Source organism: Anolis sagrei, chromosome 2 (genome assembly GCF_037176765.1).
Source record: "Anolis sagrei isolate rAnoSag1 chromosome 2, rAnoSag1.mat, whole genome shotgun sequence".
Lineage (NCBI taxonomy): Eukaryota > Metazoa > Chordata > Lepidosauria > Squamata > Dactyloidae > Anolis > Anolis sagrei.
The window spans coordinates 261,920,477-261,940,415 of NC_090022.1; the positions used below are offsets into that span (position 1 = coordinate 261,920,477).

Consider the following 19,939-nt stretch of genomic DNA (forward strand, 5'->3'; position numbering starts at 1 on the left):
TGAGGTCTTTGCTGCAAAATTACATTCTGAGCCTGCAAGCAATCCCACAGAGAGTGGTAATTAAACCCCTTATTGAGCAGGGAATAATTCATCAATAATCTTGAGATGTAGATAATGAAAACACATGAATTTCTACAAATTTCATAACTCTGTGAATGTTTCTTCCTGCTCGCTTATTATAATTTGAAGGAAATTATTATTTTCTCTGTGGTGCCTTCATAGTAAATGTCGCCTTTGTTCAAAATATGTTATTGAACAAATGTACATGGCACTGCTTCACTGTTCTCTTTTTCAGAAGCATATTCCTCCTAAGACCTGTAGCTTATAAAATTAAGCAATGAATGAGTTTTTTTTTAATTGTATGGGCTTTTAGATTTACGGCAAGATGAAATAAAATCTTCAATTTCAGGCAGCTGATTTTGTCATTTGGGAGTTGTAGTTCCTGAGATTTATAGTTAACATACAATCAAAGAGCATTCTGAACTCTATCAAGGATGGAACTGAACCACATTTGGCACACAGAACTCCCATGACCAACAGAAAATACTGGAAAAGTTGGTGGGCATTGACCTTGAGTTTTGGAGTTGTAGTTCACCTATATCCAGAAAGCACTGTGGACTCAAACAATTATGGATCTGGACCAAACTTCGCATGAATACTCAATATGTCCAAATGTGAAGACTGGTGTTCATCTCCATTTCTAAGCCAAAGAGCCAGCATTGTCCATAGATGCCTCCAAGGTCATGTGGCCAGCATGATTGCATGGAGTGCTGTTACTTTCCTGAAGAAGTGGTACCTATTGATCTACTCACATTCTCATGTGTTTGAACTACTAGGTTGGCAGAAGCTGGGGCTAACAGCAGGAGCTCACACTGCTCCCCGGATTTAGACCTGTGACCTTTTGGTCAGCAAGTTCAGCAGCTCAGCAGTTTAACCCACTGCACCACTGGGGGCTCCTTTTTATATATAAATTTTACTGATAGGTAATTCTGAGGTATTAGACACTATAGAAGTAAGGGCCTGACTGTTTCTGGTCAGAAATGTTTTGATCCTATCAGAAACTTCATGTGGTTGTTGCAGTTCCCAGCATTCCTTACTATTGGCTTTGCTGGCTAGGGCTGCTGAGGCTTGCAATCCAATTATATTTGGGTTGTCTATTTTTACTTTCCTGGTATATAAGTTTTCCTTCTGATCAGAAGTCCTGATTCTTATATCAATCAGGTTTTTTAAAAAATCATGTCAAAAGCAAATTGAGAATATACTGCAAGTCGTTTCTGATGTGAGAGAATTGGCCGTCTGTAAGGACGTTGCACAAGGGACACCTGGATGTGTTACCATCTTGTGTCAGACTTCTCTTATTTCCCCACAAGGCAAGATGGGGCTGACAGACAGGAACTCACCCCGTCTTGTGGATTCAAACCACCGATATTCAGGTCTTCCGGTCAGCAGTTCAGCCAGCACAAGGGGTTGACCCACTGTGCCACTGTGGCATCAATTAGGTCATGATGAAGAGCCCTATACTCATATAACAGCTATGCATGTATAGACTCTGATTAATATATAATGTATGGCTAATAAGGATGACTTTTGAGGGCAAAACCTAATAACCATGATCTCAAACTGAACTATAGGTGTTTGGTGAATATACATTTGTGTGTATATACAGTAGAGTCTCACTTATCCAACTTTCACTCACCTGACATTCTGCATTATCCAACGCAGGCTGCCTCCCACTCTGATCCACAGCTGTTTCAATACATTGCGATGTTTTGTGCTAAATTTGCAAATACAGTGATTACTACATAAAGTTACCATGTATTGAACTGCTTTTTCTGTCGATTTGTTGTAAAACATGATGTTTTGGTGCTTAATTTGTAAAATCATAATGTAATTTGATGTTTGATAAGCTTTTCCCTTAACCCCTCCTTATTATTCAATATTTTTGCTTACTCAACATTCTGCCGGCCCATTTATGTTGGATAAGTGAGACTTTACTATATATACAGCTATAAGACGCATAGGCCTTGTGAAGAATTTTGCATATTAAAATAATAGCTTCTATAGGACTTGGAAACATAAGCAGACAGTACAACTAGAACATAGCCACACTGTCCAATATCATCTATGTATGGCAGGGCTAAAGAACATGGGATTCCAGAATTAATTAACTGCTAATTAGTCCTAGCCAGCATACCCAATGTGGAAAAATCATATGTTACCATCCTGGCCATGTACAAATATGTGAGAGGAAGTCATAGGGAAGAGGGAGCAAGCTTGTTTTCTGCTGCCCTGGAGACTAGGATGCAGAGCCATGGCTTCAAACTAAAGGAGATTCCACCTGAACATGAGGAAGAACTTCCTAACTATGAGAGCTGTTCAGCAGTGGAACTCTCTGCCCTGGAGTGTGGTGGGGGTTTCTTCTTTGGAGGCTTTTAAACAGAGGCTGGATGGCCATTTGTTGGTGGTGCTTTGATTGTGATTTTCCTGCTTCTTGGCAGGGGGTTGGACTGGATGGCCCACGAGGTCTCTTCCAACTCTATGATTCTATGGGGAGTGCAGTCCAGCCATATTCTGCATTGTTGGTGTATAGTTTGTTGCTCATGTTCCTTTTCCATCTATACCAAGTTAACGTTCCTCTTAATATTTTGATTGCATTTTCAGTGAGTAGGTCTTAATGTTGGTTGAATTCATTGCTAGGATTTTCTTGATACAATTGGGTATGTTTGAAATGTGAGTTGTGCAAGTCAGGTGTATGTGATGATTTGAATAATGTATGATATTTGAATAATGTATTATCACTCCTTTGGGGCAGAAGAAATTTAATGATGGAGCCAGTGCTCCATCCCCAAACCCCTCAGCACCCAGAACAGGATGTAGGGGTATGTTCTTCCTAGATGTTGTGGTCAAAGGAAGATTAACCATAACAGTGCTGCTATCGAAGTACTGAGCCCGTTATTTTGGCATATTAGGGAAACAATGGGGCTTTGGTTCCCTGCTCTGACTTCCTCCCAAAGCCACATTTTTATTCTCATCATCAGTTCAATATCTATGACTACCAAGCATGACCTTTCTCTCCACAGGCAGAGCAACAATTGTATCAGTGTTCTGGCATAATTTGCCAAGAGATGCAGAGAGGGGCAGGGACTTGACTGCACTTAAGAGGCAGCCTCACTTTCCATCTTTCATCTTGGATGTCTTCAACCTACCATCCCACCTCCTTACATAGTGTAATAGTTTTGATCAATAAAGGGCTGGGTAGGAATTTTCCCCTCCCCCTTTATGGTTTTTAAGCCCCCCCCCCCCCCCCCCCGTGGCACAGCAGGTTAAACCTCTGAACAGCTGAGCTTGCTGACCAAAATGTTAGTGGTTCAAATCTGGGGAGCAGGTTGAGCTCCCAGCTTCTGCCAAGCTAGCAGTTTGAAAACATGCAAATGTGAGTAGATTAATAGGTACCACTCTGGAAGAAAGGTAACGCAGTCATGCTGTCCACATGACCTTCTCCTTCTTTGGAGGCTTTTAAGCAGAGGCTGGATGGCCATCTGTTGGGAGTGCTTTAAATGTGATTTTCCTGCTTCTTGGCAGGGGGCTGGACTGGATGGCCCACAAGGTCTCTTCCAACTCTATGATTCTATGGAGAGTGCAGTCCAGCCACATTCTGCATTGTTGGTGTATGGTTTGGTGCTCATGTTTCTTTTCCATCTATACCAAGTTTTCCTCTTAATATTTGGCAGGGGGTTGGACTGGATGGTCCACAAGGTTTCTTCCAACTCTATGATTCTATGAGTAGGATAAAAACAACATATTTCAAGTTTACTGACTAACAAAAACCTGAGGAGAGACATTTCAGTCCAACACCCTGCCATGCAACAAAATACAATCAAAGCACTCCTGAGAGATGGCCATCCACCTTTGCTGGAAACTTTCAGAAGAGGAGACTCCACTGTGCTCAGGGGCAGCCACCTAGAGATCCCTATATGGTCCAGTTTGGCCCTTGAACCCGAGGTTACTTTGTCCTGTAACAGAGTAATGGAATAACAGGATTATGGACCAGGGAGAGACCATAAAGGCTGTCCAGCCCAACCCCCTGCCATGCCCACCACGCAATATTTGAAAGTATGGAGTAACTTTCCTTTATTTATTTTTAGATACTAAAAAAGGTGGGGGGAAGCTGCTACAAGGCAGCTTCCCCCCACCTCTGTTACTTTTTGGTCACCTCTTGCTTGGAGAAAAGATCCGGAGTTCTCTCAAACCTTGCCCCCCTTCCTGTGTGTGTTTTGGTATGATTTCTCTGGTGGCCAAGAATTATTTGTGAGTCAAGACTTTGACTTTTGATGCTTCCTTCTCCCTCAGTTCTTCTTCCCCTTTGTCTGCCCTGAAGGAAATGGAGATAATTGCCTATCTCCTCCCTCAGCCCCCTCCTCCACCCGCTTCCCCCTCCCCTCCGCCTGGATTGACGTCTAGCGTGGCGAAGGCGCTTTTCCTGCCAACAGGTGCGCCTGGCGCTCTTCGCCGGCTATAAAGGCAGCTCCGTCTCAGGGAGGCTGGATCACCGCCGCTCATTCCTTCAGCACCATGGAGAGCTCCCGACTGCTGGCCTTGCTAGGGGCCGCCTTGGTGCTGCTGACCAGCGCCGCTTGGGGTCAAGAGGAGGGAGATCTCCAGCCCAGAGCCGTGGACCTCTACTCAGCCGTGGAGGACACCTCTCGCGAGAAGGAGCTGGTAGGTCCTGCCCCTGGGGTCGGGGGACAAGAGTTACTTACATTTGGGGGGGGGGGGGGGGGGGAGGGGAGGTCTTCTCACAACTAGGAATCTTTGCTCTTGCTTCCCTTAAGGAGCAGAGCCAGGGAAACTTTGGATCTGCTGGAAAGTTGGAGGGAGGAAAGATCTCAGTCTAAGGGACACCACAAATTTGTGCTGCTAACTGCTCTCTTTCCCCACAACGCTTGGAGGGAGGGACTGGTTCATTTTCAGAACCTCAATTTGCCCCCATCTCTGTTGTGTCTCTTGATGGGGAACTCTTTGGGTATCTCTGCAGATCGAGGCGCTCCAAGAAGTCCTGGAGAAGCTCAAAAGCAAGCGGCTCCCTTTGTACGAGAAGAAGTACGGCCAAGTCCCCATGGTGAGTGGCTTTGCATCTCAACTGTATGTTTCTGGGTGCAGCTACACCAGGTATGGGCAAACTATGACCCTCTGAGTGTTTTGGACTGCAACTCCCACAATTCCTAACAGCCTCAGGACCCTTCCATTGACCATGGTGGTCCGTGCCCTTGTTATGTCTGAAATAGACTACTGCAATGCACTCTACGTGGGGTTGCTTTTGAAGACTGTTCAGAAGCTTCAAGTAGTCCAATGGGTGGCAGCCAGAAAAGGAAAGGGGCTGAGGCTGTTAGGAATTGTGGAAGTTGAAGTCTAAACACCCAGAGGGACAAAGTTTGCCCATACCTGATCTATACTATAGACTTATAGAATCCTAGAGTTGGAAGAACCTCAAGGGCCATCCAGTCCAACCCCGATAAATCCACTTGGACACCACTTTAACCCCCTCAATGCCATTGAACATTGGGAGTTGTAGTTTGGTGAGAACTCTTTGAGAAGGCTAAAGGCTACAACTCCCATGATTCTATAGCACTGAGCCTTGGAATGTGGTGCATTAATTCTACAGTGTAGATGCACCTTCTCTGTGTGTGCCTTCAAGTTTTCTGTGGACCTATGGCAGCCCCATGAATTTCATAGGGTTTTTGTAGGCAGGGAAGACATAGTTTTCCAAGTTCTTCCTCTGAAATAGACCCTACAACTAAAAGGTGTGTGTATTTGTGTGTGTGTGTAAAGGACAACGTTTTCCTGAACAAAAGGAAAATGGAGGAGAGGAATAGAATCACAGAATCATAGAGTTGGAAGAGATCGTGTGGGCCATCCAGTCCAACCCCCTGTCAAAAAGCAGGAAAATTGCACCCCTGACAAATTGCCATCCAGCCTCTGTTTAAGGAGTCTTTACCACATTCTGGGGCAGAGATTTCCACTGCTGAATAGCTCTCACAGGACATTCTTGCTAATGTTCAGCTGGAATCTCCTTTCCTGTAGTTTGAAGCCTTTGAAGCCAACGAACACAGTAAGCTTCAATTTGGTGTAGGGACACCTGACATTGCGTTCTTTGAATGTCATTCAGCTAAGTTAAATAGGATTTACCCTCAAGTTAATGTACATGGTTAGGAGCCTCCAGTGGCACAATGGGTTAAGCCCTTGTGCCAGCAGGACTGCCGACCAACAGGTCAGTGGTTCAAATCCAGGGAGAGTGGGTTGAGCTCCCTCTGTCAGCTCCAGTTCCCCATGCAGGGACATGAGAAAAGCCTCCCACAAGGATGGTAAAACATCAAAACATCCGGGCACCTCCTTGCAGACAGCCAATTCTCACACCAGAAGCGACTTGCAGTTTCTCTTGACACAAGAAAAAAATGTACATGGCTTTGCAGTTGTACCCCTTTCTTGCGTAGTTTGTTGCCTCTTGTGGTTTTAAATGAGAGAGACCCCAGAATACCTTTTGAAATAATGTTCTTTTCCTTCAAAAGTAAATGAGAGTGTGACCATTTGTTTCAATGGAAGACTAGAAATTATACACTTCTTATACTCAGTTGACTATCCACAGTTTGAAAATATGTCCCCCTCCAAAGAAAATATTCCACCCCCCCCCCAATCTTATTTTAGTATTTTGATATAAGGGACTTGAGCATCCATATATTTTGATATCCACAGGAAGTGAGGAGATCCTGGGATTACACCCTAGGGTCCACTGTACTGGGATGAGGGGAATGAAAGTGTTATTCATATTTAAATTTCCAAGTGTGGAGTGGATTTAAAATAAATGGAGAGGATTTCAAAGTAGAAATCTTACAGTGAATGTTCTATTTGGTACCTGTTTCAGTTTCTAGTCCATAAATAATTAACATTTTAGCAAAAAGGTCTGTACCTTGATCAAGAAAACAGTTGATTAAGTTTAAGTAAAGGTTTCCCCAGACATTAAGTCTAGTCATGTCCAACTCTGGGGGGTGGTGCTCATCTCCATTTCCAAGCCAAAGAGCCAACGTTGTCCATAGACACCTCCAAGTTCATGTGATCGGCATGACTGCATGAAGCGCCGTTACCTTCCTTCCAGAGTGGTACCTATTAATCTACTCACATTTGAATGTTTTCGAACTGTTAGTTTTGTAGAAGCTGGGGCTAACTGCTCCCCAGATTCAAACCACCAACCATTCGGTCAGCAAGTTCAGCAGCTCAGCGATTTAACATGCTGTGCCACGGGGGGGGGGGGGGGGGGTCCTGATTAAGTTTAGATACTGTATATTTTTACTTTAAACTAAGTGTCCCTTGAAAGTATCTTTGATAAGAGCTAAAGACACATTACAGATTTTAATGTAGCTCTTTGGAAAATCTCCAATATTATCACAGTAAGTCAAAGTAATTTGATTTCCCCTCTATTTTCTTTTGATCTCCTATTACACTTTTGGAATATGAATACATTCTCAAGGATTAAAAAAAAATCTGTCTATGAATGTCTCTCTGGTGTCTGTTGGCACATGTAGAAATTGTACTGTTGCAGAAGTTTTGTTGATCGTCTTCCTCTTTGTGTAATGTGTAATGTTCTTTGTGTAATGTTCTTTGAAGCCAACATCTAATTGTGTAATGTTCTTTGAAGCAAACATCTAACTGTTGGTTTCTGCCAATTGTAGTGTGATGCTGGAGAGCAGTGTGCACTGAGAAAAGGAGCCAGGATTGGGAAGCTCTGTGACTGCCCCAGAGGAACCTCTTGTAACACTTTCCTCCTGAAATGTTTGTAAGGAATTCATCCCGTCAAACCATTGAAAAACAGAAAGAACCAGTTGTTTTGCCTGAAGAATTTTACTTGTGACACCAAGTAAAATTGTGTGTTTTGGGGGTGTAGAATGGTCTCCCCAACAGCAAACAAAGAAAAAATAGGGGAAAGAAAGCAGTTATAACATGCAACTGTTGCTTTTTTGGATGTCTGATATTTTTGGCACCACCATGTTTTTCTCCATCTTGCTATTTGAATTTCTTATTTCCTTCTATGCTCCTTTTTTCCCATTTCATATGTACCTTGTGTAGAGATGGACTGATATTTTGAAAACTGTATTTTTGTAAGGGGAAGGTCATGAAAATTAGATGGAGGCAGGATACATTGATTCATCTGTCTTTTTTATAGTTAATTATATGAAAGAGAGGACAAATGGAAGGGCACAGCATACTAACTATAGAAAGGACACCCCTCATATGTTCATTTCTCACCTGTGAAAAATATGTAATGTATTGTAAGTAAACATTGGCACTGTTTCCTAATACCTTTCTGCCAGTTCTTTTGTCTCAGTTTTGTAGAAATTTCAAAGTGCATCATGTTCCCCTTTGGGACATCAACTGGTAGAATCAATAACAATGGGAGCAATTTGTATACTGCATGTTAGGTTTAATGGAAGTGACAAGTGGAGTCTAAAAATACCTTTCCAAGACGTAAATATTCCCATTTCAAAAGGTAATGATCTGTATTATGTATTCAGTTGTCAAGACAGTGATTGAGTAGTGTGAAAACTTCAAGGGAGGCATCTAGGTTGGTCACCCACCCCTTCTCATCAATACATGCTCTGCTTTTGTGCCTGTTTCTTAGCTATTGATGCTAGTGGTTTGAAAGCAGTTTTATACTGACGTCATGTTTGGATGAGCTAGAGAATGTTTTTAAAAAGCTGAAATAATTGGAAGGACTTTAAAAAAAAAAAAAAAACAGAGCCAAACTAAGCTTCCAGGGAGCCAGAAAAAGAAGAGAGGATTATTTTGCTACTGATCTTCTTTTCCTTATCTAATTGCCCCCTTTGACTGTTGTGGTTCTATTGTGATGATGATATCATTTTGGTTTTGGATGTAAGCAACAGTTCTATTATAAGGAAAAGCACTCTAATGGATGCATCTTTGGCCATTGTCCAGAAGGGGTTGTTTTAAAGACCCAATGCAGTTAATCAGTGCAAACAGCTCATCCAGTAAATTGATTTCTGTGTTAAACTTTGGCAAAGGATTGAAAATTATCATGCCAAGTGTCAGAAGTGCCAAGTTGTTCACATGGCAGCATGAAGAGCCACAACACTGAAGTTGTACAAAATCCTATGAAATATAGGCAATTTTGTTGATACTTGCTATATTTATTTATTTATTCATTTATTTAAAGTATTTATATTCTGCCCTTCTCACCCCGAAGGGGACTCATGGCGGAGCACAACACATATATAGCAAACATTCAATGCCAGAGTAAAACAAACTAATAATATACACAAACATTAAAATCAGTTGTATCCACTTTAAAATCAAATTGTTACTTTTAATGTTTTCAGTAAGGCACCTGACACACAGCATGTCCCTTAGAGAAGGCTAGGAATTGTGCAACTTCACATGTGTCGTTGAACTGCAACTCCCAGCATCTTTAAACAACATAGTCAATTGTGAGGATTGTTGAGAGATGCAGTTGAATAACATCTGGAGGGCCTCACAATTCTCATTGTTGCCTTAGATAGAGATAATCTTTGTCCTGACACTCTCATAATTCTCATTCTCATTTCTGTTTATGTATACAGAGGTACGTTTTTATCATTGCGATAAGTGGGAATATTACATGCGAAGTAGGTGTATGTATGGCTCAACTGGTCGGGGTCTAGAATTTGAAACAGGTCACCTATGTACTTTTGTAATAAACAATGTACAATTCATGCATCTAAATGTTTTTCAATAATGTCTCGTTGTCTTTAAAACTTGTATTTATTGTTAATAAAATCATTGCTACAAGACCCTACAAGGATAGACCTTTTTGTTGCTTGAATATTTCCGGATACACTTAGATTATTGCATTTCAGACATTTGGATTTGTATGGGTACAGGTCCTTCTCACCAAGCACAAATGTAAACTTACAGAGAGTGTATAATGGCTATGCTGGAGTCTCGACAATGGATTAATCAAAATTGGATTAGGTGCATTTGAAATTTGGAAGAGTATCAGTGCTGCAACTTCAGGATCTTTGTACCATTAACTGCAGTTATCAGATTAACATTTTAAGCAGCATAGATGTCTAAGTGGTATTGGAACATCTAGGTTAATCTCCAAGGGATTTAAACGGTCACTTGGAATGCATGGTAACATTAGGCATATCAATTTCTATGGAGCTCAGGGATTTGTGCCCTTACAAGATTACGTGAGCTGTTGTTCTCGTTCTTGTGTGCTTTCAGATAATTTCTGATTCATGGTAACCCTAAGAGGGATCTATCTCTTAATTTTCTTTATGAGATTTCTTTAGAGGACATTTTGCCATTAACTTCATTTTGGGAATTTGTGAAGGTAGGACTTGCCCAAAGCAGCCCAATGGGTTTCCACAGCTGACTGAGGATTCAATCCTTGGGGTCCTGGATATCTAATTCAATGCTCAAACAACTACATCACATTAGTTCAGATATTTGTATTTTCTGTGAGGATTTTAGTTGGATTTTTTTTTCTGGGATGCAGTATTAATAGTCATTCTGGCACCATTCTGGTCCTTATGCTGCAATGAAGGCATGCAAAGTTAACTTGTCTTACCACCAAAATCCTGCCAGTAGGACGCTTAAATATTAGGTAAAAGGTAAAGGTAAAGTTTCCCCCTGATATTAAGTCTTGTTGTGTCCGACTCTGGGGGATGGTCCTCATCTCCATTTCTAAGCTGAAGAACTGGCGTTGTCCATAGACACTTCTAAGGTCATGTGGCCAGCATGACTGCAAGGAGTGCCATTACCTTCCCACTGGAGTGGTACCAATTGATCTACTCACATTTGCATATTTTCAAACTGCTAGCTTGGCAGAAGTTGAGGCTAATAGCAGGAGCTCACCCCGCTCCCTGGATTCGAACCAGTGACCTTTCGGTCAGCAAGTTCAGCAGCTCAGTGGTTTAATCCACTGCACCATGGGGGCTCCTTAGATAGATCCTTTTTGTAACCTGATGATTGTTCTTTGCCTCAATTAATCCAGGATGAGCATACTTTCTACTTCTCAACTCACAATCACCAGCAAACAAAATAATTACAAATTCACATATAAAGACTTGAAAGACTGAAAGAGAAAGAAATATCATTTAAAACTGAACACTCAAACTGTGAATAATAATAATAATAGCAATAATAATAATAATTTGCCACCCTACTCGGATCTGCACACATTATACAGCCCTAGGCACTTGGGAAGTGTCTGACATTTGATCCAATACAATAGCCAGCATAGTGCTCTTGTGTGCAGTGTACTAATCTTGTTGTGTTTCAAATAACAACAATAATAACTTTCTTTTTATACCCTACTGTCATCTCCCCAAAGGGAATTGGGGCAGACAAAATGTCCACAGAATGTCACAACAAAACAATCCATTAAAAACAAAAACACACAATTAAAATAAAACATAGCAAAGCATACAATCAAATAAAACTCAAATAAAACATAAGGGTATAAAACAGCAGCATTCAAAAAACTCACTGAAACAATACACAACAAAAAACAATAACTGGCATACTTAAATGGGCATGATCAGGGTATAAAGAGGACTGGGCTTGGGAAAATGAAAAACAGAGTAGTGCAGGCCCAAGGAACTGGAAGAAATGCAGAGAACAGAGTACTATCTGGCAAGCTAGGGACTGGACATTTATAAGTAGGGACTAGTAAACTAAAAGAGGGTGATAATTACATTGATTCAGGAGGGGATAATTTACAATGAGCCCTTTAAATGCTATAATCCATGTAACAGTGTGTTCAAGGACAAGCAGTGCACATTGAGCTAAATCCTGTTAGTAGAGTTGGCCCATTAAATCAATGACTCACTACATCATTGTGGATTCAATCGGTTTAATCTAGTAGGACTCCAAATCTATTCTTATGATCAGGCAAAAGAGCCATTATTATTTCCAGGTTGACACATACCTTTTTCTAGGTCTACACATTTAGCTAGAAATGAGTTTGTTCACAGTGATCTCCAGCAGGCGGTAGCCAGAATTTTTTTTTGGGGAGGGTTGAAAATTTCAGAGGGGGGGTTGAAAATTTTGGGGAGGGGGGTTAGGGTCATGCTGAAGCAAAGAGCACAGCAGGGGGCAGAGCAGCCTTTATAGCCTGCAGCTCCGCCCCTGTCAACCACCTCCACCAAGTCTGGCCTCCTTAATGAGAGCATTCAACATTCCCCCCGCCCCAACTTGGTTGCTTCACTACATCGGCTATTGCTGCAAGTAATGACAGTGTGAATAAATTGTCAATATTTGCTTGAGATAGTGCTTGCAGTTCTGGAGGGACTCTTAATTTTTTGCGTCTCATAGACTTAGTATGGGGATTTGGTTAACCAGTTAAAATTCATGAGTAAATCAGGTTTTTTTTAACCTGATAAATTTCGGGGGGGGGGGGGGGTTGAACCCCTACCCCCCCCCCCCCGGCTACAGGACTGATCTCCAGGGATCCTTGGGCACTACATTATGTTTTGATCTCAGTGTATAACAGAAGTAGTTTGCAACTACTTAAGGAAAATATATGATAGCCTGGCCTTTGTTAGATTAATGACAAAGTAGTAGACAAAGGACAAAGTAGTAGACAAAGTGGGTTGAACTGCTGAACTTGCTGACCAAAAGGTCAGCGGTTCAAATCTGGGAGCAGGGGGAGCTCCCACTGTTAACTCTAGCTTCTGCCAACCTAGCAATTAAAAAACATGCAAATGTGAGTACATCTTGCTTGGGCAGGAAAGTATGGCGCTCCATGCAGTCATGCAGGCCACATGACCTTAGAGGCGTTTATGGATAACACCAGCTCTTCAGCTTAGAAATGGAGATAAGTACCACCCCCCAGAGTCAGATACAACTAGACTTAGGAAAACTTTTGCCTTTACTTTAGTAGGCAAAACTAAACTGAAAGAATAGCTGAAGAAAAGCAATTTCAGATCAAATACAAAATCTGCAAAGTCCAACATTCAATTTTATAGTAGTCAGCAAAATGTTTACAATAAGCTTCTAGGACTATATGGATGAAACAACACCCTACATCTTATAGAGCACTGTAATTGGTATTTGTAATTGTAAGATATTAATATGGATAAAAACAAAATATACTCAAGACATACGTTTGAAGTCTTTATAAAGGATGTTTTGAGCTCACTACAAGAACATCGAATGAGGAAGACAAAAAATATCTATTTTCTCTCAATAGGAAATAAATAATGATTAACTGACACTGGATGAGCGCACATTTACAATAAATGATAGTGACAGAAAGCAGATAGCTATGTCCATTATATTGAATGAATAATAGCAACCAGCAATAATCAGATTGCAATTCTGGTTTATGAATTCTAGCTTACGTATGCAGAACTCGTGGTTTATATAAAACCACACAATACAGTGCAAACTTTTATATGTTTATATGCAGAAGTCCCATTGAATTTGTTCTCATGGCATTTGTTCTCAGGTAAATGTATTTAGGTCTGCAGTCTTAATCTTATCCTCTCCTGAATCAATTTGATGTCTTCATTAAAATTTTGTATTAAATTCTTTTTTGAATATTTCTCTTTTTTGTAACATTTATATTTTATTTTAGTTCCAATGATCTCAAGGCCGCATACATAACTTTGCTTTCCCCCACACTCTCTGCTCGCAAAAACCTTGATAGGTAGGTCAGGTTGATAGAAAGTAATTCGCCTAACTTCTCTCAGTGGTTTTCAAGGCTTTTTGGCAACTAGAATCTAGATCTTCCAAGATCCTGTCCAACAGCCTAAACATTACATCATAATGGCTGCTGTTAATTGTCTATTTTGATTGGCAACTTATTTAGCCATCCACGTGTTGGACCGAACATTAATGTACTGAAAACTATAAAGCTGGGATTTACTGGACCAAAACAACAAAGAAAAAACAATGCAGATGTAAAACAGTAGGTTGCCATATATAAAAGAGTGACTGGACGTGTCCCTTTTCACCCACCTGCAGATCCTTGACAATGACAATGTGCGTGTTGAGTTCCCTCCTCTGCAGTTTGAACTGTATCTTTCTCAGGAAGAAGGCAGCGCTGGGTGACAGCCAGCATAATGACAAAGACTGTGGTGAGACATCATGGGATGATTTAATCCATTCATAGGCAATTCAGTCTGGCATTTGCAGGTGCTTTGTGTCGGCACTGCAGTGGGAAACAAAATTCCCCAGAATAATCAGCAAGTGTGATAATAGCGTCTTGGTGAGCGTCTGTTTGTGGGGTTGTTTGCCGCGCAAGGGGTCCTGTTCTTTGGAAGGACAATGCTGTAATTTGCGTAGGTCCAGCAACCATTACCAAGTGTATCTGTGAGCATTCAATCAGCTGTTAGGTGCAGATATGGGTAATGCTCCACATCAAAATTAATAGTACTTTGTTACATTTGCCATTTCATACCATGCTCATAAAAGAAAGCACATATGTGTTGCTTATGGTATTTTTATTGTGAGTAATTAGTCAAATTAGATAGAATCCACTAGATAACATGAAATATTCCATTAACAAATATTTTGCAAGATAAAATCATCCCGCCATCTGACAGATGGCATTGAATGACTTCTCTTAGCAAGTATTTAAAACAAAGCAATATACATCTATCTATCTATCTATCTATCTATCTATCTATCTATCTATCTATCTATCTCAGAGTAGATAGTGGATGGTTTCTTCATTATAGTTCTCTTTGTAATATTACCGTGATGGTCTGAATTACAGGCACCCCCCTACATGCACCTGGGTTAAGGGTGCAGGACACCAGTGAAAGTGGGAAGAACAGCAACAGCTATTATTTTATCTGAGAAAATACCTCTCTAGAAATCTCTAGGTCCTCCAGAAGGACTTTATGGTCAACTTCTGGTGTATATTGACTGTATACTGAAGGACATGGAATTTCCCAGAGAGAACATTTTTAGTTGTATCCATGAATAATCCAATCCAATGTGGAGAGTCGACTGCAGATCCAAAAGAAAGTGAGATTTCTCTGTTTGGGGGATTCTGGAAGTTGTAGTCCAACTCCCTATTCCACCTAGTCCATGCATCTGATGAAATTGTCATCCATCCATGGAAACATGTCAAATAAAATTGGTTAGTCTTTAAGTTGCTCAGGGCTCTGTTGCTTCTATAGCCCCACAGCTTCTCCAGGCTTTGTGTAGGGCTGTGCAAAAATTTGGATGCAGGTCATAAGTACAGAAAATCCATACTTATGACCCAATTTACGAAGCCTCCTGCAACACCAATGAATTAAAATACTGAGTTTTCATTAGAAGTTTGCTACTTTTTGTAAGTCAGAGTGAGTCAGTTTATTTTTCAGGACAACCAAACTCCAGGGTGGCACAGCCAAATTAGTATGTCACATGCTCTTCTCAGCCTATCAGGGATGAGGGAGAGGGGAAGGGAGCAGGCGCTGCTGGCATTTCCTTTAAATGCAGGAACCAGGTTACCTCACTTGCCATTGCGTGAGAAAAAATTCCCAAAACTCAGTGGATGAGTGAAATGTTCTGAAATTTGGGGGGGGGGGGGGGGCTTACAGTGATAAATGTGTGCTACAATTGTAGCAAATTGCATCTCAATAGCCCTACAAATGTGGGAGGAAGGAGCCCCAGAAGAGTTCCCATTGGCGCTAATGGGAGAATAACAAAATGAAAACTAAGGAAATTTTTGGAACTATGTATTAGATACAATAAGGAACCCTTATGATTTTTTTTCAAAACCAAGGGTTGTCTGAATTTTGTATATACAAACAAAGCAGATCTAGGAGACATGATAGCCATGTATAAGTTTGTGAGAGCAAATCATACGGAGAAGGGAGCAAGCTCGTTTTCTGCTTCCCTGGAGACTAGGACGTGAAGGATGGCTTCAAACTACAAGAAAGGAGATTCCACCTGAACATCAAGAAGAATTTTCTGACTGTGAGAGCTGTTCAGCAGTGGAACTCTCTACCCGGGGTGTGGTGGAGGCTCCTTCTTTGGAGTCTTTTAAACAGAGGCTGGATGGCCATCTGTCAGGGGTGCTTTGAATGGGATTTTCCTTCTTCTTGGCAGGGAGTTGGACTGGATGGCCCACGAGGTCTCTTCCAACTCCATGATTCTATGATTCTAGTAAGATGTATGGTAATATGTATGTTAGAATTTGTCCCAAGATGATATTCTATCACCTACTCTGGCAATATTGCCAACAATTTTGAACCCTTCTTTACAATTGTTTTAGCTTTTGTCGTCACAGCTAAAGGATCAGATAATGTACATGGAGTTGCGTCCATTCCAACCTTCTTAGCTTAAACATAATTTTCACAGAAACCTTAGAGATTTAGCACTTTTGTGGTGTAACTAAATACAGTATGCTTTTGTTCAGAAGTGTTATCTGTTGAACTGAGTGGGACATTCTTCTAATGAGATGTTCACTATGTAGGGAAGCAGCCTCAACAACCTGACTTTATATACATGTACAAAGCAAAACCAAAAAAAGAATTCACTTTCTTTAGATAAAGGTGCAGTCTAAGCCCAAAATAACTAGAGAGTAAGAACAAAATAACTGGAGGGTAAGAACATTGTGGTGGTGCAGTGGGTTAAAGCGCTGAGCTGCTGAACTTGTTGACTGAAAAGTTGTAGGTTCGAATCCGGGGAGTGGCATAAGCTTCTGCTGTCAGCCCCAGCTTCGGCCAACCTAGCAGTTCAAAAACATGCAAATGTGAGTAGATCAATAGGTACCGCTCCGGCGGGAAGGTAACAGCGCTCCATGCAGTCATGCTGGCCACATGACCTTGTAGGTGTCTATGGACAATGCCGGCTCTTCAGCTGAGGAAATGGAGATGAGCACCTCACCCCAGATTCAGACACGACTGGACTTCATGTCAGGGGAAACCTTTACCTTACAACCTAAGAACATCTACTTGCTCTAAAAAATGTTCATAGTTTCACTTGGCAGCATTAGACTGTCATTTTTTGGCTAGACAGAGACATTGATGTTCCTTTCTATTTTGGAATACATTTCCACCAGTGAGATTAAAAAATATTTTTTATTCTTTAGAAAATTGGATAAATGGTAGGTGATATGGTTTAGATGTTTTAAGAGGCTTAGAGAGGATAGTAATGGAGAAATCCATCGGTCCACAAGTTGCACTCTCTGGTTTGTCTCTCCCATAGCAGCTTGTCTGTTCAAAGCATGTTTTACTGAGCTAATAGGACTTACTTCCAAGAAATTGCAATTAGGAGTTTGTTAAACAATCAATAGTGGCTATACATACCAAAGACATAAACCACTTTGCAAGCATTGCAAATGTGGCGGTTTGAATTTTACTGACTAAAAAGAATCACAACACATGCAGTTTCTTAGGGTGTAAAAGCTGGCAATATAATCTCTGTGTGTTCCTTGCCTAAGAAAGCCCCAAGAAACGTATGGGGTCTCCATAAATCAACAGGCAACTTGATGGCATATACACACACCTTAGGGTGGCCATAAGTCAGAAATGACTTGAAGGCATAGAATAGCAACATCATACACAATTTTGATTATATCCAGAAGCAACCTTTTGAATCTTACTTTGAATGCTATACAAATAGTCTTTGTCCCTAGCTTCTTAAATTAACTGAAATACTTCAAGGATTTGTTTCTGATTCTTCATTCATACTCCCCAATTACTTGTTTGACACACAACAATGTATACAACAGTATAATCAGGCTAAATGCAGAAATCAAGGCCCAAATGCCAATCCCAACTAGAGTAGATCAGTGAAATTAACTGCTAAATGGTAAACCAACACTTACATAAATTATATTGATTCAATAGTAATGCTCTACCTATGATGACAAGGGGTTGGATTTCCTCTGCAAAATCCCTTTGTACTCTGATGCAAAACATGTGGTAGGGCTTTGTTCTGGATCTCTCCCTGTTAAAGAAAATAAAATAAGAAGGTGAAAACACAGGTCCACAGCTGAATTTTAAGAAAACAAAATTAATGAGCATAGATTATTTACATAACTTGGAACAAGATCATAGAATCATAGCATCCTTGAGTTGGAAGAGACCTCATGGGCCATCCAGTCTAACCCCCTGCCAAGAAACAAGAATATCGCATTCAAAGCACCCCCGACAGATGGCCATCCAGTCTCTGTTTAAAAGCCTCTAAAGAAGGAGCCTCCACCACACTGAATGATAAAGACATTGAAACAGTTCAAGATTTTCCATACCTTGGTTCAATAATTAATTAGAATAGAGATGTAGTAAAAAAAAAGATGACCAGAATTTGGAAAGGCAGCTATGAAGGAACTAGACAAGATCCCAAGTATAAAGATATACCATTTAATATCAAAGTCAGGATTGCCCATGTCATTGTATTTCCCATTGCTACATATGGTTATGGAGAGTGAAGAAAGCTGGCAGGAAAAAAACCCCCTAATTTGAAACGTGGTGCTGGAGAAAGTTTTATGGATATTGCAGATTGCTAAAAAGATAGAGCAAATCAAGCCCGAGTGCTACATATAAGCAAAGATGACTACACTGGGACAGTTATACATTTGACATATCACGAGACACATGACTCACTAGAAAAGACAATAACACTTGGGAGGATAGAAGGAAGTAGGAAAAGATGAAGATCACATTACAAATGAATACACTCAACCAAGGAAGGCATGCCTTGAGTCTGCAAGATACATTCTTGAATTTTGGACTACAATTGCCATCATACCCAGGAAACATGCTCATTTGTTGTATCATATTTGGAAAGTTGGGGACATTTGATTTCAGACAGGTTGGCTTACACGGAGAAACTGAACTCTGAAAAATGACAGCTATAGGAATTGGCAACTGACCATTTTACCAATGTGCTCCTCAAGTTTGGCACGTTAAAGACAATTAGCACAGGGTTCAGAAAATAGTGGTTGTCATTGGTAAACAGGAAGTGTCTGTCTGTCTGTCTTTAAAGCCATTTCTTTCTCCTGGGGTAAAATATTCTTATGATAAAAGCTGCTAGAGTATAATGTTTATGCAATGATGTAGGAAACTGTGTATCTCTTAGCTCTCTGCAAGCTGGCTGCCAGGAAGCTGGATTTTTGGGCAATGATAGCAATCTCCTTTCTTATACAGCTTATTAAGAAAGAGAAAGAAACAGTGCTTCACAAACTTCACAAGGAATGAAGATATGAGAATCTGTCAGAGTTGAAAGATTGACAAGGCTTTATTAAAATTTGATTGAATTTGTCATATTGCTAGGAGTGCCAGATCATTATTAGGCGAATGGAGCATGATTTTACATAGGGCAGGTTCCTTTGAGGCATAAACTAGACTATGTATGAATGCATCTGAATGTCTTGATCAATGGAAGTGTTATTGGTAATGAGGAGCCAGCATGTGGTGGTGGTTTGAGTGTTGGACTATGACTGTGAAGAACAGGGTTAAAATCCCTGCTCAAACATGAAAATGCATTGTGTGATTTTGGGCAAGTCCCATACTCTTAGCTCAGAAAATTCTATAACAACAACAACAACAACAACAACAACAACAACAACAACAATGCCAACCTCATCTCTGTCAAGAGACTTGGGGCAGTTTACAAAGGGACAAGCCCAGATAGCACAGAGTTAAAAACATAACGCAATAAGATAAAATCAAAACTAAATAAAAACATATCACAATAAAACATAACATCATAAAAACAGTACCATGCATAGCGATAAAAGTGCTGAGTTCAGCGGGCTCTGGGTTTGTGCAAATTCCTAGATAGAGCTAAGGGAAAGTGTAAAATTCAGTAAGGCAGGGCTGGGAGAACAATGTCAGGATTGTAGGCGTGGAGGGCCATGCTAAAGTGCCGGAACTTAGGTAACATTGGGCCAATTCTTTGGAATTGCCTAGTCCACCCTATGAAAGGGTTACACACAACAACT

The 19,939-nt window shown here is 40.7% G+C and overlaps 1 protein-coding gene across 1 annotated transcript; it reads left to right on the plus strand.

Moving 5' to 3' along the window:
• The first annotated feature begins 4,459 nt into the window (after positions 1-4,459).
• On the plus strand, positions 4,460-9,836 carry CARTPT (CART prepropeptide). The gene is made up of 3 exons (XM_060761692.2): positions 4,460-4,719; positions 5,036-5,119; positions 7,725-9,836. The coding sequence occupies exons 1-3, from the start codon at positions 4,573-4,575 to the stop codon at positions 7,830-7,832; spliced, it is 339 nt and encodes a 112-aa protein (XP_060617675.2). The 5' UTR covers positions 4,460-4,572; the 3' UTR covers positions 7,833-9,836.
• Positions 9,837-19,939: the final 10,103 nt, after the last annotated feature.

Excerpts from the sequence above, each read along its gene's own strand:
- CARTPT (XM_060761692.2), top strand. The coding sequence starts at position 4,573 with ATGGAGAGCTCCCGACTGCTGGCCTTGCTAGGGGCCGCCTTGGTGCTG. Across the intron at positions 4,720-5,035 it reads CCTCTCGCGAGAAGGAGCTG|ATCGAGGCGCTCCAAGAAGT; the intron begins GTAGGTCCTGCC and ends GTATCTCTGCAG. Across the intron at positions 5,120-7,724 it reads AGTACGGCCAAGTCCCCATG|TGTGATGCTGGAGAGCAGTG; the intron begins GTGAGTGGCTTT and ends TGCCAATTGTAG.